The 18,011-nt window shown below is 39.3% G+C and overlaps 1 protein-coding gene across 1 annotated transcript; it reads left to right on the top strand.

Moving 5' to 3' along the window:
- Window positions 1–5,707: 5,707 nt before the first annotated feature.
- On the top strand, window positions 5,708–16,559 carry epdr1 (ependymin related 1). The gene is made up of 3 exons (XM_069921066.1): window positions 5,708–6,024; window positions 10,669–10,877; window positions 15,545–16,559. Exons 1-3 carry the CDS (start codon window positions 5,723–5,725, stop codon window positions 15,733–15,735), a joined length of 702 nt encoding a protein of 233 aa, XP_069777167.1. The 5' UTR covers window positions 5,708–5,722; the 3' UTR covers window positions 15,736–16,559.
- The last annotated feature ends 1,452 nt before the right edge of the window (window positions 16,560–18,011 follow it).

Genomic DNA, 18,011 nt, shown 5'->3' with positions numbered 1-18,011 from the left:
AGAATTTAATTCACCTAAAGCCTTCCGTTCTTCTGCTGTAATTAAAGTTTTTTCATGGAGACATTCAATCTCAGTTTTTTAGTGATGATGTTGAAGCTCTTACATGTGCTAATTCTGTACTGGATAATAAACAGATGGAAAGTCAAGAAAGGTTTCTTCAACAGCCTGTTCTCATTCCAAAGAGGAAGAATGGAAGGCTAGAGAAGGAATCTCAGCAGTTGATTGATATTGATGATGATCAAGTCAATAGAGACTTGGAGGAATCATATCATACTTGAAATGATTTGTTCATTATTTTTTTTTGTTCTGTTTGGGGGAGGTGGTTGGCTGCTGATCCTTCCGAAGTCATTTGCCACTTTGTGGCATTGGTCACTCCCGTATAATTGAGGGAGGGTGGGTAATGCTGTAGTACAGTTTTATTTTGTTTGGGTTTTTTACATATGGGGTTTCTTTCTTTTCTTTTCTCTTTGAGGACAACCTTTGGACCTTTTTGTGTGGTTGCCATAGGGAGGTGCTTCACCATGTGTGGTGAGGTGGTTATTGAAACGTTTTGTAATGATGGCTAATTTAAATTTTGCTACTTTTAATGTTAACGGTCTTAATAATCTGATTAAGATAAAAAGTACTGGCGTACATTAAAAAATCAAAGGTTGATGTTGCTATTTTGCAAGAGACAAATTTGACTGAGAAGGAACATCAGAAATTAAAAAGATTGGGTTGAACAAGTTATAGCATCTTCGTTTAATTCAAAAGTAAGAGGAGTAGCTATTTTGATTAATAAAAACTTATCTTTTAAATTAGAATCAGTTATTGAGTCAGTTGATAGACTTTTGATTGTTAATTGTAAAAAAATTTTTGTGTTGGACTTAAATTAATATTTATGCTCCTAATATAGATGATGAGGAATTTATGTTGGATTCTTTTCTTAATTTAAATCAGACATATGAAAAAATTATGATAGGAGGTGATTTAAATTGTTGTTTTGATCCATTATTAGACAAATCTCCAAAATCAGTAGTGAGGACTAAAATGGCTAAACAATTGATGGCATTAATGAAAGATATGAATTCAGGATTTTTTTTTAATTTAGAAAGTTTTTCCTTATCAAGTTTTATATCATCTAATTATGTATTTCCTCCTTCTTTATATGATTTGATATGTCAATTGGTATAATAATGGTATTCAGTGTTTTTGAGATTTGTTTGTTGACAGTTATCTCATGAACAGATATCAGCAAAGTTTAATTAACCAAATTCACATTTTTTTTGATACTTTCAGATCAGAAATTTTTTACAGGTTCAATTTCCAAATTTTCCCATGACTTGTGAATCTAACATGCTGGATGTAATTTTCAAATTACAACCCTCCCAGAAGGGTTTAATAACGTTTATATATGATAAACTTTCAAAATCGCATCAGGTTTCCCTCAAAAAGATTAAAAGAGCATGGGAGCATGATCTATAGTTTTCTATCTCAGACAAAAATTGGGATTTGATTCTTAAATTAGTTAACACTTCTTCATTATGTGTATGACATTCTCTTATTCAGTTCAATGTTGTACACAGGGTCAGCACCAAGCAGGGGCATCCACGGCCATTGCTCCCAAATGAGGTGCTGCGCCCCCCCCATACCCTCACGGCCATCGTTGGCCGTCAGACACCCACCCCCACTCCCTCCTGCATTACTAGCGTCGAGGTTGACACATGCTAGAAACTTTCCACCCACCCCGGCTCCATCACTAGCGCGCATCAAGCATCATAGCATCTAGTGATCCTTGACGCAATAAAAAGAGCTCCCTCCTGTCCCACATCAGAGGGGCATTTGGTTTTAATATCAGGTTCCCCCCCACCATTGACAGGTAGGTCCCAGCTAGCATTCCCCCACCCTGCTGCTGGATGAGCCCCCCAACACACTAATCCCTCTCCCAACATACATTCTGGCACCGACCCTGGTTGTACATTGGACTTGTATGTCTAAAGACAAATTATCCATTATATTTCCTAATCTAAATCCCCGATGTGACAGATATAATGACAGGGAAGCAACCTTGATACATACATTCTGGTCTTGGCGAGTTCTTGAACCTTATTGGAGGAAGATTTTTTTTGTGTTTTGTCAATAATATTACATATTAATCTCGAACCTATTCCTTTAACAGCTTTGTTTTGAATTTTAGATGATATTAACATGCTATTTTCTTAATCTGATTGCCAAATCATGCTATTTACAACTCATGGCACAAAGAGCTCTCCTACTTGGATGGAAAGATCCTGTTCCACCCACTAATACTCATGTCATGTCATGTCTTGCCTTAATTTAGAAAAGATCAGGTGTTCTGCATTGTATGGTAACACTAATTTTCATAAAATTGGAGTTCTTTTATGGACTATTTTCATGCTCATTAAATTTGTTTATCTTGATAATTTAATGTATTTATTTATGTACATGGTTTTTCCTTCAGTTAGGAATGTTTTATGGATTCAGAAGAATTATACTACCTTTAATTTTATATCAAAACATCCCAGGTTTTTTTTGGTAGGGGGTTAGAGTTCTTTTGGGTTTTTTTCTTTTTTGTCATTCTGACAACATTGTATGGGGAGGGGCATTTTGCTACGGTTTCATTTTTGGAAATATATTTGGTAACCTTGTGTTCTCTATACAATATGTGCTTGTTCTATAAAACTCAATAAAAAAGATTGAAAGAGAGGCTCATCATTATCACGAATGAAGCCAACTACTGTTATGTCATCTGCAAACTTGATGACTGTTGAAGCTGAATCTGGCGGTGCAGTCATGGGTCAGTAGTGTGAACAGGAGTGGGCTGCGCATACAGCCCTGAGGTGCATCAATGCTCAGCATGCTGGTGTTCAATGTTCGGCTGCCAAACCGGATTCTGGATTTCAGTTAGAAGTCCAGAATCCAGATACAGAGAGGGGTGTTGAGTCCCAGAGAAGACAGCTTCTCCACCGGCCTCTGAGGTATGATCATTTTAAATGCCAAGCTGAAGTCAATGAACAGCAGCCAGGCGTATGAGCTGTCATTCTCAAGGTAGGTCAGGACAGAGGGCAGGGACAAGGCTAAAGCATTGTCAGTGGAACGATTCCATCTGGAGGTGAATTAAAATGGGTCCAGTGTCTCTGGGAAGTTCACTTTATATGCTCCATTACCAGACGCACGAAGCATTTCATGATAGCTGAGGCCAATGCAACTGGGTGGTAGTTGTTGAGGTCTGTTACTTTGGTTGTGGTGGCAGGTATATGTCTGTTCTTAAATGTTGTGAGTGTATCACCTTCACCCCCTTCTTATGACTCATGTTACTCTTAATTCCCTTCATCTTTATTTTGTTCTTGTGATCTCTAATTCTTTATCCCCCCCCCCAGCAAAAGAATCAGCCTTTCATATCCACTCAGTAAAGTCCCCTAACTTTTTATGTAACTATCAAATCTCACCTCAGCCTTTTCTATCCAAATAAAGATGTCCCAGCCTCACTAATATATTCCTCTCAGGAAAATCCCTTATTCCATGTATGTTATGTGTGAAAATGGTTCAACCAAGAGTAATGAGTTTGAATGCAGCTTATTGAACAGTAGTGTTTTATTTACATGTGTAGGGGAGTCTCAACAGGAGTAAAAGAGACACATGCATATACACACTCACTAACTAGTCATGGGTAGAAATCTTTACAATCAAGTTACAACATACAATACCCACCACCCCTTGTATCCTGGGAAGGCACGGCTCTCATGTAACTAAACTAGGGACACTTGGCACACAATACAACAGTTCCCAACCCAAATCTGGACACATCTTAGCAACAATCCTCCAGCATAACCCATGGTTCCCAACCTGGAGTGAAGCTTGGGTTCATCCCAGAAGAGAAAGAGGAAGATGACTCATATGTGGTGCACTTTATAGTGACATCAGCTGAAGAGTCCGGCACAGTTAAAGGGGCCAATGACCAAGGCTTGACCTTGATTGGCAGTTGAGGTGACTTCCGATCAGGTTTCAAATGGAGAGGTCACATGCCCCTCCGTAATCCACATTCCCACCATATTCCAGATGGAGGGATCATATGACCTTCCATAATGCATACCACATTCCGCATCTCATAAGTCACGACACTTGCCAATCATGACATACATCAATTCAGATGAGGACCCTTCTGGATGAATTTATAAAGACAACATAAAACACAAAATAAGAGTGATAGTAATGACCCAGTAAATGTATCTTGGGAGAGAAGATTTCCTGGCCAAAATGTTGATCATTATTTTTCTCTGAGTGAGTTCCTCCAGCAGGTCATTTGTGGCTCCAGATTTCAGCAAAACAGTCTTCTGAGTGCCTCATTATCTACCCTGTCTCTGATTGTAAACACTGAAATCAGATCAACTCCACTCTCCACTCCAAAGAAACCAACCTATCAAGTCTTTCCTCATGACTGAAACATTCCAACTCAGACAACCTTTGGTGAATCTCCTCTGCACCCTGTCCAGAGCAATCTCAACCTTCCTACAGAATGGCAACCAGGATTCAGAAGGTTCACCTTCCAATCCTAAATATCTCTGAAAAGTTACCCTTCCTCGTTAAAAGGAACTGCATCTTGGGATTTAATTTTTTTTAAATGACCACTTTTGATCTTCACTGTTTGAAACTGGTTTAAAGACGGATTACAGAAAATTACAAAAACAATTGAAAGATAGCAGCGCTGCCGGAGCTAGTGTAGCAGCAGCGCTGCCGCTGGTGTGGACCTGCGAGAAGTGAGGGCTTTGAACGGCCTGTTGAGGGAGCCGATGGTGGTTTTATCTGAAACCCTGCGACTGTGGGACTGCACCCAAGGTAGTGGCACCTATTAATCAGCAGGACCCACGAGGGACTGCAGACTCCAGGGAGGCAGAGGACTGGAGCAGGACACCAGAGGACAGGAAGATCACCCCCCCCCCCCCCCATCTGAGAATGAGAAGAGGAGGAAATGACACATGGGGACGATGACCATGGCAGTGGAGCAGTGAGGGGGCTCTGCAGCTGAGGGATCAGAGCATGTGGCGGGATGCTGGCGACTGGAGGCGGGGAACCCGCGGAAGCCGTGGGCTACTGGAGACTGCTGTCAGGAGACGAGCCAGGCTGTGGACTGCAGGAGACGGGCTCGAACTGGCTGGAGGGGAACCAGGATGCGAGGAGGTGCCAAGGGGGCTGAAGGGTCCCTCACCGTGTCGGTGGTTCGGATCTGAAGCTTGGCTTGCCAGTGATTTGGACTGGACCATGTAGCTGCTGAAGCACTGGAGGCGAATCTATGGACATTTGGTGACTTTGGGGGGACACTCTCTTTTGCTTCTCTCTTTCTCTCTGACTGTAAGAGGCACTTAGGCAATCCCTGCCAGTGGCAAATCTGACTGCCTTGCAGAGGCAAAAAAGAAATTTCATATAATATGACACTATGAGTATGATTAAAACATGGAATCTTGAAATCCATCACCTCCTCCAACCTCCCTCTTCAGCTTTGCTGGGGATATAAACGTTTCTGATCTTTCCATGGAAATTCCGCAAACAAATCGTTCTTACTCGGGAGGGAAGAAGGGAATGAATTTGCCGCTCACCTCCCCTCACGACTGCAAGAGTTCAGAGGTCGACCTTCAGGTGCTGAGGTTGACTGGACTCAGGTGGGCGCTCCTGCCGGCGCTTACGTCACGGCCAGCCGCCGCCCCTCCTCCCGCCCTTTGGCCCCATGCGCGTCACGTGCACATCTCGAAGGACCATGGGGAACGGCCGGCTGGTGGCGGTCGACGGTTCGGTGTGGTTCTGTGTTTGGTTAATGGTCGTCTGCTGCGCCGTTCGCCCTGCTCGTATCTCTCATCCCCAGGTGCCCATTCAGCCTCAGCCGTGCCAGGCCCCGCAGCAATGGGAAGGCAGGGCCGTCGTGTACGATCACGGCACGGGCAGGAACAGTCGAGTGCTGATGTCGTATGATGGGCAGAACCAGCGCATCCGGATCCTGGATGAGAAGAAAGGCCACATCCCCTGCAAAAAGTAGGTGCAATCCCTCGCTCTGCACGGTCCTTGGAGCCGTTTCACAGTCTTCGGGCCTCCATTCTTTAATGGCCCGGCAGCCGCCATTAAACCCTTTTCAAGGGTAGCTGTGAGTGTAATAAGGTGATTCTCACCTATAATAAGCCCGAGGGCGTTTCGTTTAAAAGTATATGCCTTCCCCAAAATTGCGGGAGGCTGTTTCATGCGTGCGGGAGAAATGTCATCTCTAATAGGATCTACGCCCTGATTTTGCCCATAGATAATGCGTCAGGTTACAGTCATACATTGGGTACTGCTTTCAAGTGGGAGCCAAAGACCTAGGTGAAGTTCCTTACTGACGAACTGTGTATTTCTCAATAAGTATAATTAGAGTTTAGATTCATTCTGAATAAGACCCTATACAGTTTAGTAGGGGTTACTGGATCCTGTCATCAGATCTCCTTGCTCTAAGGATGAGCATCTGGGGAGGAGTCACGCGATGGAGTAGTGGCCGGACGGTGAACTCCAGCCCTCTCCAGAAAAGTCGGGAAAAACAAGAGAAAACACAAAGGCACAGAAATAAAAGTTACAGAAAAGTGAGTATAAAGGTGGAAAGAAGATGGCGACAAAAAAAGAAAAGTCGAAAGCAACGGTAAGAAGAGAGGAAGAGAAGACAAAGGAGGAAAAAGGTGAAGGCCTTACCTGTCCGAAGAGGCCCGCTGCGGAGAGAGAAACCCGCTCCCTCAGGTCGGTAAATAATGGACTACAAAAATGGCTCGCAGAGCCGAGCAAAAGTGCGCAACCGCGCATGCGCGAAGTTTCGCGGCGCGATGCGAATGAAAAAAAACACACCGACGGGAGGGGGGACCAGCTGGGGAGTCGATCTCCACAGCCGGCAACGACAGCTGCAGAACACCTGCAGCAAGAAGAGACCACAGAAGACAATAGAAACAAGATAGAAGAGGAGGAAAGGGCAACAAAGAAACAACAGATGGTCAACCCAGAGGAAGAAGAAGAGGAAGAGTATGGTGAAATAGAAGAAGAAAAGATAGGCAAGGTAAAGGATATACTTGCTCTTATTAAAGGATACATGGAGTCATTTAAAGAATGGCAAACACAGGAATTTAAGGATTTAAGAAAAAGAATAAACAACACAGAGGAGAAAATAATTAAAATGGAGATGACCTTAACAGAAATGGGAAAAAAAATGGACAAGATGGAAGAGCGGGCAGTAGCAGCAGAAATGGAGGTAGAAGACTTAAAAAAGAAATTGGAGAAATCTAATAAAAAAACTAAAGAGACACAAGAACTACTAGCTCAAAAAATAGATACAATGGAAAACCATAACAGAAGAAATAACATAAAGATAGTGGGCCTTAAGGAAGATGAAGAAGGCAAGAATATGAGGGAGTTTATAAAAGAGTGGATCCCTAAGACCCTAGGATGTCCAGAACTACAGCATGAAATGGAAATAGAAAGGGCACATAGAGTATTGGCCTCTAAACCACAACCACAACAAAAACCAAGATCTATTGTAGTAAAATTCCTAAGATATACTACAAGAGAAAAGGTACTGGAGAAGACAATGGAAAAAGTAAGAGAGGGCAACAAACCACTGGAGTATAAAGGGCAAAAAATCTTCATTTATCCAGATATAAGTTTTGAACTCCTAAAGAAGAGAAAAGAGTTCAATACAGCAAAGGCGATTTTATGGAAGAAAGGGTATAAATTTATACTAAAGCATCCAGCGGTATTGAAAATATTTATTCCAGGACAACAAAACAGACTATTCTCGGATCCAGAAGAAGCACGAAAATTTGCAGAACAATTACAAAAATAGACTGAGGGAGGAAGACGGGTAATGAGAGTTAAAATGATCACGACTGATATGTATGTGGGTAAAGACAAAAATAGACTGAGGGATGAAGACGGGTAATGAGAGTAAAAATGATCACGATTGATATGTATGCAGGTAAAAAGGTATAAGAGTGAATAGAGACAATGAGCATACATGAATGTATCTGTACTTAGAGGAAAATATAGATAGTATAGACAAGAATTAATAAGGGAAGGTAATGGAATAGAGAGAATAAGGAGGGAATTAAAAGAGGGACCTTTGTGACATATGAAAAGTGAAATCTTTTCTGGGGGAGGCGGGGTGGGGGGAAATAGCGGTCACTGCAAAATCAGTTGACGCTTGCGAGTGGATTCGCAAATCCAAATGGAGAGGGGAGATGTGGTTGTCCGACAAGGGATAAAGGACAACTCAGGAGGTGAAGGGGAGATTGGGGATAAATAAGATAGAAATAGGAGAATAAGGAAAATGTTAGATGTTGTAGGAATGTTGTCTTATAAAGAGTTGAAAATAAGAAAACAGAAATGGAAAAGGAGGAAAGGTAATGATGGAAAAACGGAAAGAGAAGATAAACAAAATATAAAAGGGCTACGCTGAACTATATGTCTTTAAATATTAATGGAACACATAACCAAATTAAAAGGAAGAAACTACCAAATTTAAATGAATAAATGTATTCCATTAGAAAAAATAACATATTGGTTAAGAAATAATATTGAAATATTCGAACAAGTATAGGAGCCTTACATTAAATACAATAGCGAAAACCTACCGGGGACAAACATTACCTAAGTTGATGGAAGGAGAAGGAAAGAAAAGAATGGACTCAGTAGAATTTCTGGTGTAATTTTGTTGAATGACAACATTGTCTGACTGGCTTAATGCAACCTAGATTGTATACCTAAAATGGATGAGAGGGGGGGGGTGGGGGGATGGTTTGGGAGGAAAGGGGGGGGGGGGGGAGAAAAAGTCACTGTATATGTGTGAAAAGAAATAGTGTATATCATGGCTAATGTGATTTATGGTGTGAAAAATAAAAAAATTTTAAAAAAAAAGGATGAGCATCTGATTTACTCCTCCAATCACCTGCTGAGGTTGCATGTTGACATTTCCCTTTGAAATTCAGAACCACTCAGTCTTCCCCTATTTAACAATTGCGCTGCTTTTCTGTTAGGTTCATTAAAGATGTTGATATGATTGTAAGAATATTTTGCTTTTAGAGAATTTTCAATGCTTTATGGCTCAAAATATTTAATATTGAGTAAATTAGTTGATTTTTCTTTTCTAAAAGACTCAAAACTTTCATAGCTCCTTCAATCCAGAGGCTGGTCATACTACTTGAATACTTTGAAATTGACCTGTGGTAAGGGACAGGAGAATGCAACTCAATTGAGGCTGCTGCAGGGATCCAAGAAATTGTATTACAGGGACATGTTCTTGCACTTGTCCAATAGATTTGAAGTCCTTGGGCTCTCATGGATATGTGTAGGACTGACAGTGATGAGCAAACTAACTCTGACATTGTAGTATGTAAAGCTATACAAATTGGGAAGGTTATAAAGAATATCTCTAGCTATATTGAGGGACAGTATAGTTATGGATACTGTTTCCTGCAAGCAAGAGAAAGAAACCCAAAGGTTCTTTTGCTATGCAGTGGCAGGATGATTAATGTTTCCTCTGTGCCAGAAGGAACTTGGAATGTGAAGGTGACGATCCTGACACTGTGAGCAAGGTACATGGGTAAGGATTGAAAAGAGGTCTTGATGGTAGAGTGATGAATTGCTGGCACATAAATTGGTGAAGGATGGATGAATTTAATTTCATGGAGCATTGACATCAATATTAGAGAAAAAGGGCTATTTCATTTAGATGGACTGAACCTGAACAATACCAGAACCAGATTGCTAACTATATGAAAATCCAGGGAGATAAATGAAGCTTTAAAACCAAAGAATTCTGAGAAAATTACCAAGGCTTTGAATGCTTATTTTGTGAATGTATTCATGGTGGAAGTCTTGTCTTAAAAGCCACAGAGAGATATCATGGATTTGATGGAAGGTGAGGACCTTGAATAGTTATCACTAAAGATGTAATGCTGAGCAAACTAGTGGGCCTAAATATAGATGTCTCATGGTCCTGATGGAATGCAGCCCAGGGTGTTGAAAGAAATGGCAAACGTTACAGAAAAGGCATTTATGATTGTTTACTAAAATAACCTGGGCAGGTCCCAGTGGATTGGAAGTTTGAAATTGTCACAGTTCTGTTTTTTAAAAAAAAAAGAATGTAGGCAAAAGATAGTTTAACTAACTATAGAGCAGTTAGCTTAACATCTGTAGTCAGTGAAATACTTGAAAATCTTTGAGGAAGAAATAGCAAGACATCTGAATAGAAATTGTTCTATCGAGCAAATGTAGCATAGATTCAGAAAGGGCAGATTCTGCTTGACAGATCTCCTGCTCTTTTTTGTGTTCTCATGATGTGTAGCAGTTGACACTATTGAAGGGAAATGATTCTGCTTTGATGACTCATCTAAATTGAGTATTTAAGTACAATAGACATAAAATGCTGAATATGCTCATCAAGACAGATGAGGTGCAAAACTAAAATAAATTTTTCAGGTTGATGAAAATGTATTGATCTAAAACGGAAACTCTTTTTCTCTGTGAATGGTGACTGACCTGTTGTGTATCTGCATAATTTTGTGTTTTTAATGTGAGATTTCCAGCATCCCCAATTTTTGGCTTTTATATATGTGAGTTGGATTACTTGGTTGGAAAGGTATTGATATTTTTACTTTTTTCTTCTTCTAGATTTTATGAATACATTTATTTGTTTAAAAACCCAGTCCTTTTCAAGATCGAGCAAGTGACAAAGCAGTGTTCCAAACTGCCTCTTCTTCAGCCATGGGACCCATATGATATTCCTGATAATTCTACCTATGAAGATCATTACAGCATTGGTGGCCCAGGAGACCAGATTGAGGTTCAAGAGTGGTCAGATAGAAAACCTGCTCGTAAATGTAAGTACAGTAGTATTCTATGTGTCAATATAAAATGATACAAGATTTAGAGTCATAGAATTCTACAGGATGGAAATGGGCACTTATGCCCCACTTGCCTGTGATTTCAGATTTATTGCCAGAGTACATAATGATATCACATACAACCCTGAGATTCTTTTCCCTGAAGGCAAGGCAGAATTACTACTTATTGGTAGTGCAAAAAAAATCTGTACACAACTTAAACATGTAAACAAATAAAGGACTGTAAACATATAATGAAATGTAAACAAACTACAATTCAGAGAGAATAGATAAAAATAATCAATAAAGTGCTAAAGAGTCCCTAAATGATTGAGTTTGTTGTGGAGGGGTAGCAGCTGAACCTGGTGGTGAGTCTTGGAGCACCTATACCTTTTTCCTGATGGTAACACCAAGAACAAAGCATGTGCTGGGTGCTGTGGATCCTTGATGATTGCTGCTGCTCTCAGATGGCAGCGTTCCCTATAGATGATCTCGATGGTGGGTAGGGTTTTGCTTGTGATGTCCAAGGTTGTGTCCACTACCTTTTAGAGAGTTCTACGTTCGTGGGAATAGACCATGATGCATCTGATCAGCACACTCTCCTCCACACATCTATAGAAATTTTCCAGGGTGTCTGGTGTCATAACAAATCTCCACAAACACCTGAGGAAATAGAGGTGCTAACATGCTTTCTTCACAATGGCATTAGTGTGCTCAGTCCAGGAAAGATCCTCTGAGATGGTGACTCACGTGAATTTAAATTTGCTCACCCTCTCACCTCTGATTTCCCCCAATGATCACTGGATTGTTTACCTCTGCTTTCCCCTTCCTGAAGTCAACAATCAGCTCCTTAGTTTTGGTAACATTGAGGGCAAGGTTGTTGTTGGTGCACCATTCAGCCAAGTTTTCAATCTCCCTCCTGTATGCTGATTCATCGCCTTTTTTATGACCAAGCAAGTCTCATATGCATGAGTTCATTCCTTATCCCTCTGAATTTTTCCTATCCATTGGACCTGTTTAAATGCCTTTTGAAAGTTATAATTGTTCATGCTTTCTCTGGCAGCTTATTCAGATCTCTGGTGAAGAAAGAGCCCCTCAGCTCCATTTTGAATCTTTCCCCACGGTTAGCGCCAGAGATCCAGGTTCGAATCCTGTGCTGTCTGTAAGGAGTTTGTACTTTCTTCCCATGTCCGTATGAGTTTTCTCTGGTACTCCAGTTTCCTCTCGCCCTTCAAAACATATGGGGTTGTAGGTTAATTGGGTGGCATGGGCTTGTATGTCTAAATTTAACTTAAAAATATAACCTTAAATCTATGCCTTCTACTCTTTAGATTCCCTAGCCTGGAAAACAAAGCCTATGATTTTACTTTATCTGTGCCCTTCATGGTTTTATAAGCCTTTAAAACACCCCTCAATCTCAAAGATAAATATTTTAAAATGTATGTTATTATTCAGGACAAATGTGGCATAAAAGATCATAATTTTGTTCATTGTTTTTACAAATCAGAATGAACTTGCGCATATGTGCATGGACTGAAACATCCAGAATGTAAATTGACTAGAATTCTATTTTGTATCCCATTTTTCTGTGTACATTTTCAATTTTTGAATATACTTTTTGACTTCTGGATCCAACAACATTTCCTAAAAATGAGAGTGCAGTGGAAGATAATTTAAATCGGCATGTAAATAAATGATCTTTCATCTAGCTGTTGGCAAAAGCTGGGATATGTCAATGTCCGTCCAAAATAGATTTTGATTTCAAACTTTGTACAGTTCTGCTTGTTTTGTAAATATTTAAACTAAATAAATCATTTGTACTATACAAATAGAATTTACATGTATTCTACTTTCTGTCTGATATAAGAATTTTATTTTGACATTTTGCTGTGAAAACCTTGGAATTAGAATTGTGTGGCTGTTTGGAACCAAAGTTTTTACAGTATTTGCAGTGTTGGGATTTGACATTCTCTCAGGATGAATTCAAAATTTTAGATTGAATGTTGAAATTACAAATGATCCACTTGGAACAATATTTTTAGACTCATAAAATGCTCATTTAGTGATGGTAAGTTGCATTTTATGACTGGTCTTGGCATTGCACTTCTTGAAAATTGAATGGTTGCCAAACAAGACTGGTGGTATACTGTTTGGAAGCCTGGTAATGGAGGACTGCTTAACATGGTTGCTTCTAATCCCTTCAACTACATTTCCAAACTTTCCCATTTCATGGGTAGTTTAGATTTTTCTCCGATGCAGGGAATTTAGTAACGGCTTCACTTTGTCTCCAGCATTAGACCATAAGACATAGGAGCAGAAATAGGCTATTCAGCCCATTGAGTCTGCACTGCCATTCAGTCATGAGCTGATCAATTTTCCCACTCATCCACACTGGCCAGCTTTCTCCCCACAACCTTTGATATCCTGGCTATTCAAGAACCTATTAATCTCTGCCTCAAATACATCCAATGACCTGACCTGCACATCTGCCTGTCGCAACAAATTCCATAAATTTACCACCTTCTGGCTGAAGAAATTCCTATGTATCTCTGTTCTAAAGCAGACGCTCTTTAATCTGAAGTTGTGATGTCTTGTCCTGGACTCTTCCACCATGGAAAACAACCTATCAACATCTACTCTGTCCATATCTTTCAACATTCAAAATGCTTCAATGAGATCCTCCCCTTTTCTCCTAATTCCAATGAATACAGACCAAGAACTGTCAAACACTCCTTGTATGATAACCTCTTTCATTCTTTTAAGTAATTAGCCATTGTGGTGTAAGAATATCTCCTTTAGAAATTATGTGTGGGATGGAAATATTTTAGAATCCTTGGAGAGAAAAAAGCATGGATATTAAAATTGTTGACATTTTTCTGTCTTGAAAGTTAGAAAAATAATTTTATACATCATTCTAAATGGACCTTATGGAGAATCCTACCCCACCTAGGATGACACTATTCTGTCATTTATCTCCAGGAACTACAATGTGTTTTTTTTTTCTGGACTTTCACAAAACAACATGTAATCATTCACATCCAAATTAAGTATTCTTCTGATGCAGCAATCAAATCACATTGCCTGTCATCTGTTCTTGATGTATATGCTATGCACGAGTTCTGCAACCATTCTCCCATCACTGGCTGATTCCCATATTGTGATTACAAAGAACACAAGAAATAGGGGCAGGAGTCAGCTCAATGGCTTCTTTGACTTTCATTGGCACAACTCTGGTCCTCGTATTGAAAAGTTGCAACTACAGACTTCAAGGTGATCAAAAGCTTAGAAGCAAGCCTAGCTCTCTTTTACCTGCACCAGTGAAACAATTAAACATTCATGAGAAATCACCAACACTTTTGAAGCCAAATGTCCCAAACATTATGGTACCCTGAAATGGGGGAACTATGTGTAAAAAGTGCTCTAATTTCTACATGGTCAAACCAAAATGTATACAAATAACTTTGAATAAAATCTGGAATGTGCACTTTAATCACATGTGAATTGTTTGTGCTCCACAGTTTTAAATTTGTAATCAGAGAAAAATGAAGGAAAAAAATGTCTTTGTCCCAAACATTATAGAGGATACGCTAGGCCATGACACATGCTTAACTTTCGGTTGCCTCAGTGCACCTTGACATTCAGGGGGCTCAAGATTTGGATGTCCTGCTCTTTACCTCTGCTCAAATTTTAAATGTATTTGTTGTTAGACATGAGAGTCCTTTGCTGAGGGATGACCTTATAGAGGATTATAAATTTATGAGGGGGATAGTCTGAATTCTTTCCGAGGGCAGGAGAATGTACTTGAGGTAAGGAGGGTGGTTAAAGGGATATGTGTTCTTGAATAATGCCAATAAATTAGCAATTGTAGAGGATGGAAAACTGAAGTAGAATCAAAATAATCAAAACACTCTGTAGTTCAGGCATTCTATGTAGAAAGAGATAGATACCTTTCCCAAATCCAGAAATGGTCCAGTCCCAAAACATTTGTTCCTTTTCCTGCATGCAGATGTTTCTAACTTGGTCTTTCTCCACCTCTTACTTTCACTTATAAATAATACCTTTATTGTTGTGTATATATTTGTATCACATAGCTTTATCAGGAAAGTGTGTCTTTAGTGAGAATATCATACCTACCAATTTTTTTTCCTTATGCCATTTGTGTATTCCCATGCTTTGCTTTCCTATTCTTCTGGCATCTCTCAATCCTTCTTCATCTTCAATCCATTTTGCACCAGCCAGATAGAACATGTATGTTTTATCTGAGATGATTCAGGAGTGTCAAATTCTATTTACACATCCAGATTTTGATCATCATTTTATTTTGGGTTAATATTTCCTGTTTTTTATAAGGCACAATTACATTTCTGAAATATTGGGTATCATGTTTAGCGTAGCAGTTAGCACAATGCTATTACGGTGCAAGCAATCCAGGTTCGAATCTAGTGTTGCCTGTAAGGAGTTTGTACGTTCTCTCTGTGACTAACTGTCTTTCCTGCAGGTGCTCCAGTTTCCTCCCACTTTCCAAAGGTGTACTGAGTTTGTAGGTTATTTAGTCATATGGGCATGTGAGCCAGAAGGGCCTGTAACTGGGCTGTATCTCTAAAATTAAAAACAATTATGTCAGGCAACTTTTATATTTTTGTATTTCTGCTTATTTTCCACAGTTGAAACATGGGTTGGAGTTTACACAGTAAAGGACTGCTATCCGGTTCAAGAAACTTACACCAAGAGCTACAATGTAACAAGCTCCACACGCTTTTTTGATCTCCAGTTGGGGATTAGAGACCCATCTGTGTTCATACCACCCAGCACCTGCCAGGCAGCTAGCTCAGAAGAGATGAGCAATGACTGCTGAGTATAAGTATTGACTTTTAGAATATAGCCATCATTTATTAAATTTTCCTGTCACTAACAATCTTTTTGAATGCTGATGTGTAAGGAAACTGTTGGTTAATTTCTCTCACAAATAATCTGCTAATTGAGATGTTATTTCCAAGAAAAATTGGATATACGATAAGCAGGTTTATGTAATCATGCCTTGGATCTGGGATGGTGTCTATTAAAACCTATTTATTAATTACCAAGAATACACTAACAAAATTGCTTCTGAATTTCATCTTGTCTTTGGCTCTTTACATCTGCCTAATTGTTACTCAAATAAAGTAACTCCCAACAGAGAACTGCAGCTAGTTTCAATTAATATATTAAAATGCTTGGGCATTACAAATGATGTTTTAATGTATATAGGATGTGTTCAAGAATGGAAAATATTGCACAGTATGCAAACAATATCCACATTTCACTGAATAATCACACATTTAATAAAGTTTCTCCATTGGTCTTTTCCTGCTTGTATGAGAATATGCATTAGTTTTTCTAATCATTTGCAATTTGGTTGTTATTTAGGAGTTTAAATTTTATAATTCTGAATGGAGTTAATTTATGTGCCTCATGAAGGTTATTCAATACCTGCTTTATTTTCACGTAGTCCAGTCTCTCATGAGTCATGAGTTTATTGCTTTGAAGCAAAGCTGTAATGAACTTCATATCGATTCTGACTGGATACCTCCTGTCCAGTAATTTGAGTTGCTTGGTACAAGCAAGTGGTTTTTTTTGTGTTTATTGAGGTGCTGGTGATTGATGACCTTATAAAATAAATCTCTAAGTACCATGATTGGATTCCTGCTGTAGATATTTTTTTCTTGTATTTAGGCTATGTATGGGTAAATATCTATCAAGTTGTGTTTTAAATAATTTAAAGATTCATATTGAGCATATTTGATCTCTCAGCAGACAGCTTTCATTATCTGCTGGACATGAATGGATGAAGGAAGTTCTTTAAACTTGCATGATTCTTTGTTCCATGCATTATTTCTTTAAAACTCTCAGTTCCACTGTGTTCACAGTAAGGTGAAGTGACGTTCTAATATTGGATTTCATTCTCCCAAGATCGAGGCTCCTGTAAACAGAAACCTATTTAGTAATGTGCTTAGAGAAATTACTGTAAATGTTGAACCATACAGTAAAATATCAGAAATCATAGTTAAATGGTGTAAATTCCTCAGATCAGGTAGCATCTACGGTGCCCTCCATAATGTTTGGGATAGATACTTTTTTCCTTTATTTGCCCCTGTGCTCCACAGTTTTAAATTTGTAATCAAACTGTTCACACTGTCATTAAAGTGCACATTACAGGCTTTAATCAAGGTTATTTGCATATATTTTGGTTTGATCATGTAGAAATTACACATAGTCCCCTCATTTCAATGCACCATAATATTTGGGACATATCAATGATATGTCTGTTAATGTAGTCATGTTTAACAATTTGTTGCATGTTCCTTGCATGCAATGATTGCTTGAAGTCTGTGATTCATAGACATCACCAGGTGCTGAGTATCTTCTCTGGTAACTGCTCTGCCAGGCCCCTGCTACAGCAATCATCAGCTCTTGCTTGTTTTGAGGGCTTATCCACTTAGGTTTTCTCTTTAGCATATGGAAGGCATGATCAAATGGATTTAGATCGGGTGACTAACTTGGCCAGTCAATTTTTTTTTTCAGATTTTAGCTTTGAAAATCTCCTTTGTGTTTTTCACTATGTTTGAGATGAAGTAGAATGAAGTGCTGTCACAAGGTTGGATGTATTTGCTTGAACTTGAGCAGACAAGATGCTTCTATACACCTCAAAATTAATTTTGCTACTGCTATTAACAGTTAAATCATCAATAAAGATAAGTGCATCAGTACTTTGATAGCCATGCATGCCCAGGCCATAACACCCCACCACCATGTTTCACAGATAAAAGTGCTGTGCTTTGGATCTTGGGCAGTTCCTTTACACCATCACACTTTGCTTATGCCACAGCTCTGATACAAGTTGATCTTGGTCTCATCTGTCCAAAGGACATTTTTCCACACCTCTGCAGGCTCTTTTAAATACTTCATGGCACAATGTAATCAGGCCATCTTGTTTCTGTGGCAAACGAGTGGTTTGCATCTTGTAATGTAATCTATTTCTGTTCATGAAGTCTTCTGTGGATAGTAGTCATTGACACGTAGACACTTTCCTCCTGAAGAATGTTTCTGATCTGGGGCAGGTATTTGGGGGATATTTTCTTCCTTACAATGAGA

The sequence above is a fragment of the Narcine bancroftii genome, chromosome 2 (assembly GCF_036971445.1).
Source record: "Narcine bancroftii isolate sNarBan1 chromosome 2, sNarBan1.hap1, whole genome shotgun sequence".
Lineage (NCBI taxonomy): Eukaryota > Metazoa > Chordata > Chondrichthyes > Torpediniformes > Narcinidae > Narcine > Narcine bancroftii.
Note: the sequence above shows the minus strand (reverse complement) of the source record. Positions and strands in the feature narration are given on the sequence as shown.